The sequence below is a fragment of the Sus scrofa genome, chromosome 1, assembly GCF_054392235.1.
Source record: "Sus scrofa isolate SSC_HxYL_T2T_F1_AM1 chromosome 1, Sscrofa_HxYL_maternal_Yorkshire_Landrace_v2.0, whole genome shotgun sequence".
Classification (NCBI taxonomy): Eukaryota; Metazoa; Chordata; class Mammalia; order Artiodactyla; family Suidae; genus Sus; species Sus scrofa.
The window spans coordinates 160079001-160085000 of record NC_139383.1 but is presented as its reverse complement, the minus strand read 5'-3'; the positions used below and the strand labels follow the sequence as shown (position 1 = coordinate 160085000).

At 38.1% G+C, this 6000-nt stretch overlaps 1 protein-coding gene across 6 annotated transcripts in view; it reads left to right on the top strand.

The window, feature by feature from the left end:
* The window catches only part of ZNF407 (zinc finger protein 407), a 426967-nt gene that overhangs the window by 247126 nt on the left and 173841 nt on the right, over window positions 1–6000 (top strand). For all 6 annotated transcript variants that reach the window (XM_021073780.2, XM_084976838.1, XM_084976844.1 and 3 more), the window contains one exon: window positions 2171–2254. In XM_021073780.2, the coding sequence (XP_020929439.1) occupies window positions 2171–2254 (84 nt within the window). The remainder of the gene's footprint in view (window positions 1–2170; window positions 2255–6000) is intronic.

The window sequence follows — 6000 nt, the reverse complement described above, 5'->3', positions numbered from 1 at the left end:
CTCTATTGCCCACTATCCATTCCTAACTCCCACTACCCCCCTAAGAAAAAAAGGGCAAGTGAAAATTGAATTTAGAATGACAAACAAATCAAACCACCAAGATAAATATGACATACAATACATTGCAGACTAACATCCTAGATAAAATTCTGCACATCAAAAAATCAAGGTCACTAATGTATCTAGAACCAAATCGCATGGAAAATTAATAATTGTGTCTTTGTGCCTATACATATCTTAAAATAGGAAAAAGAAACAATACATCTGTGTAGCACGTATACCTCTAAGAATATAAATTTCATAAGGATTTGTCTATGTTAATGTTTATATCTTAGAAACAAGATGTAGATTGCAAAGAATTTCATAAATGAGGAAGAGGAATCAGTCTTCTTGAACCCAGAAATCGTAAGACTACTCTTCCTCATTAGAGATTTTGCTGATTGAAGAGCATACCACCAATCTTTCCTCTACACCACCAGCTGTGTGCGTGCGTGTGTGTGTGTGTGTGTGTGTGTGTGTGTGGACTGGAGCGCACACATTTCCACACACTTACAAGGGGTTAATGCCCACAAAGCCATGCTGATGAATAAATCGTAGAGAATAATTTTGCTTCCGTATAGAATAGTATGTTAATATTAACAAGCAAATTATCTTTTGGGATTTAAAAAAATCTACTTTCAGTGTTATTTAATTGATAATACAGCTAGTTAGAAAGATTTATATTTCAAATTGATTATATAATTAAATGAGTGATTGTAATTAAACTTTATTCTTCACAGCCCATCTACTTTATTCTTTTTTTTCTATATTGATAAAATGATGCCAAGGAATAAACTTAACCCCAAAATAGGAAAGCAAAGATAGGAAAAGTACTTAAACTCAGCTTTATTTTATAAATGACAATAATGAGCATTTTAATATGCCATTGGGAAGTAAGATTAAACATGATTTGGGTAAAACTCTTTTTATTAATATATGCTTTTTTCAACTAGAGGAGCTAGTATTGCACTTGGGTAAGAGGAAGACTCTTTTGTTGACTGAAGTCACTCTGCCTTCCTCTATTCTATTTTTTTGAACCTTAAAAAGGCAATTATCATTTTCAAGACGCCTCAAGATAAATTTCTGTTATGAAACACCGAAATGTTTCAGAACAAATCGGGTTGATGCAGACAAGGCCCTTAGAAGGAAGACTTGTTGCATTAAACATCCAGATGAGTGAAGTAGATAATATGATTTATTTTATTTTTGAGAAGTATTTTATAATTTCACTGACTCTCTCTGAAGTTAGCATTCTGATTCTCTTTTTTAGCCTTATGGGACAAACTGCCTAAATATGCTATAAAAGAGAGATAGGTTGCACTTATAAACTGTAGAGTGGAATGTTAGCTTGTGCAAAAATGTTTTAAAAAATAAACATTTACACATTTTTAACAAATATGAAGTCTGCCGAATTTGTCTCTAATTGTTGCAGAGTTGCCAGACAAGGGTTATCATTAAAGATGAATAGCAGGAATTTTTATACCATTTCTGTAGCAGTCCCCAGACTTCCCTTTTTATGCCATGAAAGTTTGAGAAACATAAACAACACTGAATTGCTATTGGTATTGAGTAATGTAGATTTTATTGTTACTTGGGATCTTCAGTATATTCAAGGAAACCATTTAATTCATATTATTAGGTATGAAATTATTAAAGGAGACTCTGATAGAATCAGGTAAAGCCAGTTCAGTATCTTTCAGTTATTAGAGAATTCAATATGTTTTATTTAAGCAGAAACATATATACTGTATATTAACTATTCCAAGCAATCTTTAGTCAGCTCAGAAAGGCCAGATGTATGGGAATTGTAAAAAATCAGGATATGCATAAAAACTGTTCAAGTGCATAAAGCAGCCCCATCTGGAAGACATCTACCAGAAATGAAGTTGTACAAAACCATTCCATTGATAATAAAGCTAATTTTTATGGGTCTGACAAGTATGTAATTATGTTCAGTGGTGCTTTTCAGATTTTATCACAGTCAATAAACCGCAGTGGTAATTTCATTCCCATTTGACATATTTACATGGAAACATTTGATTGGAGGAATTAGTAACCCTGAAAGCCTTGATAGATATGTTTTAATGATCTGTGACCTCCACAGTTCCTCATCTGTTTATTGTTGCAACAGGCGAGAAGTCGTTCCTGTGTGACCTCTGCGGCTTTGCTGGCGGTACCCGGCACGCCCTCACCAAGCACCGGAGGCAGCACACAGGTCAGTATGGCTGCAGGGCCCTGGGCCTGCCTGTCAGGAGGAGGCCGGACAAGGCGGGCCCCTGGCATTCGTTCCTGGCCCTCCACTGACATCTCTTCAGTATTTGTAAAATCTGTGTACTTGAAGGTCTACTGAAAATTCTGCTTGAATAGTATAAGATTTTAAATCATCTGTTTTCGTATGTTTAGAAAGTAAATCTATTATGTGTTTTATGGATTAGATGTCCTCTCTAAATTCATTAAGCAGGAAAGCAAAACGTGGCCTCCACTGTGCAGACATACCAGATGCTTCTCTGTGGGCAGGGCACTGCTTTGGGGTGTTGGGTGAAGCTGGGGTGTCCATGTTCCTCTCACACTCTCCTCCTCTCAGTCTGTCTCTCCAGCCTGTCTTCCTACTCAGCCTATCTCTTAGCTGCTTTTCACCTGCTTGCCTGCAGCCCTGCATTCCCATCTTCCTGACTCTGCAGCGAGTAGTCCCTCCAGAGCAAGCAGGTGTGGTTTGGGGCCCACACCAGTTCAGGGAGTTTTGATGTTAAGAAAGGTACATAATGGAGAAGAAACGTAAGCTGATAAGGATATTGAAGAGAATCTTTTTTTTTTTTTTCCCCATGATGTGCATTTTTGGTAATTCAACAAAATAAAATAGATGCCTTGGTTAGGTATACATAAGGATGAAAAGCTGTAAACATTTATTAAAGCTGATTACCTACTTGGGGTGCTGTAATAGGTCTTGTAAGTAGACACTTCAGATTCTGAATTTATGTGCCTAGGACCATGCTGATTTATGGCATTGTTCCTCTAACTATTAGTAGGACTACTTTTCACTCTCAAAATGTTCTTATTTAGATGATAATTCATATAGTTAACAGAGATTTTAACTCAGTTTTAAACTTCTACTTGGGCACCATGAGAATGGTTTAGTTTGACAGTTTTACTCAAAATGGCGTACAATTAAGACACATGAAATATGTTGTTTATCGTATATTTTGATTCTTGACATTTTTTTTTTTTAAACAGGTAACTACAAGGAGTTTAATGCTCCTTATGGTTTTTATAAGGTCGATGAGGATGGATGCTAGCCATTCCTTTTAGATCTTAAGTTTATGTGATTCAAATTTCTATATGAGATAAGGGTTATTATTGAGTTGAGAAATTGCCAGTGTTTAACATAATGTTGAAGACACAAACATAACTTCATAACCATAAACTCCATTTCATGTTTATAGTAGCAACCTGTGATCACATTTTTTTAAAATCCGGTGATTTAAAGATTCAGCGTAAGAGATGGCAGAGGAGCCTAGTGAATGGCAGTCATCCTTGGCTCCTATTTTGGAGAAGTTGGAAGTATGTGTGGAAGAGTGTGTTCTTAAAGTCTTTAAAATTCTTAATGTTTTCAGGGTTTTTTTTTTTTGTTTGTTTTTTAGGGCCACACTGGCAGCATATGGAAGTTCCTAGGCTAGGGGTAGAGCTGCAGCTGCTGGCTTATGCCACAGCCACCGCAATGCCAGATCCAATCTGCATCTGCAACCTATACCACTGAGGATCCTTAACCCACTGAGCAAGGCCAGGGATCAAACCCGCATCCTCATGTATACTAGTTGGATTCATTACCACTGAGCCAAGACAGGAACTCCGGTTTTTAGTTTTTTGATGGTCGATCTATTACTATGTGGATGTGTTCATTGCTCACCTTTCTCCCCTGGAGTGGCCCTGGGGGCCAGCCGACTTCCCCTATGCCACCTCTGCCAGCATGGCAGTGCTGGGGATGGTAATGCTGTGATCACAGGCGTTTACAGGTGATCGATCATGAAGCCTGCATCGAGCAGGCACAACTTTATATTTTATGTCAGGTCCAGAGGCTCCTTATTACTTTGCTATTAACTTTATACCATATAGGACAATGTCTCACAGACAGAGGCATCTGTCTTTTTGGCATTTATCTGCCTCTCTGGCACAAATCAAACATGATTCTTTAATACCAAAGTCAGTTCTTAAGACTGTTTGCTTCAGCCAAACGGCTTTGTACAACTCAGTCTAGGCCCTTAGATTTTATGCTGGATTTATAATATTTAAGCAACATGCAACTTTTTTTTTTTCATGGCCAGATTTGTTTGGTCCATTTGAAATCTGTATTTCTCTGCTGTGTTCCTCTTTGACATGGCTTACCTTTTTACCACAGAGCCCCCCCAAATTACAATCAGCTCGGAAAGGGATGGGTATCAAAAGTGTTCCAAATGGCGTAAATAATTCCCGCTGCAATGCAGACTGTCTGGGGGGATGACACAAAACATCTTCCATTCCAAGATTTACTTTTATCACCTGTCAGAGACCCTTGATTCAAGGGCACAGGAGCAAATCCTCACGTGTAGTTGAAGAGTCTTGGCCAGCTTAATAACCACCAGCCCGCCCAAAGGAATGTGAGGTGCCAGCTTCCAGAAGTGACAGATTGTTGACACACAAAGGGCTCCGCTCTCTGTCAGGAGCCTTGCCGGGTCCCTCTTCCAGCGTCCTCTTACTCTTCTATCACAGGGACCTCAGATGCAGAGTACTCTTATGGTTGTTTTGGCCAAGATTATTGCTTATAATGGAAAGTGTGAAGAGCAGCACAGTTTAAACTGCTGTGTACTCTCATGTGAGGGAAGCAGGAGGAAAGGAAATCTCACCCACAGGATGCGTACAGGTAGTCCTCCTGACCTACAGAAAGCATTCTTCAAGGGCAGTTAATACCTCACTCATAGGTTTATTCATCCTTCCGGCACTACAGTGACAAAGGATTCAGAAGGACTATTCCTAGTGCACCAAATCCGTTTGATCAGTCCATCAAAAACGTTTTCTTAAGTGTGTATACCTCGTCATATATCACCTACCTCATTTCATGAAATTAATACACATTAGCAAACTGAAATTCTTTTTTTTTTTTTGGTCTTTTTGCCATTTCTTGGGCCATTCCTGCGGCATATGGACGTTCCCAGGTTAGGGTTCGAATCGGAGCTGTAGCCCCCAGCCTACGCCAGAGCCGCAGCAATGCAGGATCCAAGCCGCATCTGCGACCTATACCACAGCTCACGGCAACACCGGATCCTTAACCCACTGAACAAGGCCAGGGATCGAACCCACAATCTCATGGTTCCTAGTCGGATTCATTACCCACTGAGCCACGAGGGAACTCCTAGCAAACTGAAATTCTTATTTTAAAATTTGCAAGATTTTATTTTGAATTGTATAACCTAGAAATTGGGTTTATTTTTGCTATATATTGAGACTGACAAAACAAGAGCTACTTCATTTCTGAAAGGTATTTTCCTGAAGAAATTACCTGCAATTTCCTAAAGAAATGATTATTTCTGGATAAAAGAATACACTGATGAATATGTTTAAACCAATAGTATTGAACATGTAACAAAATTAATGAGTTACAAATTAACTCTTATGTACAGATTTTAATAAACTGTAGTCTGTGTAAATTTCCCTGGAGTTCCTTTCCTATCAAGAGCTCAGATGTACCCGAGCCTTCCTTTACATAGGAAGCTTAGAATTTCACGTAGCATATTTTGTAGCATTATTTTTTTTCCCCTGTCAGCCTATAGACTATTCAAAATTTCTTAAGATAACACAGTTTAATCTATAGTGTTGTCAAATTAAATACAAAATGACAATTTAGAGTTTATTGCAATATAGTGACAGCCTAATATGAAGTTAAAATTATTAGCGTTGTAGAGAATTTAAATGACATTATTTTTTTGAAAG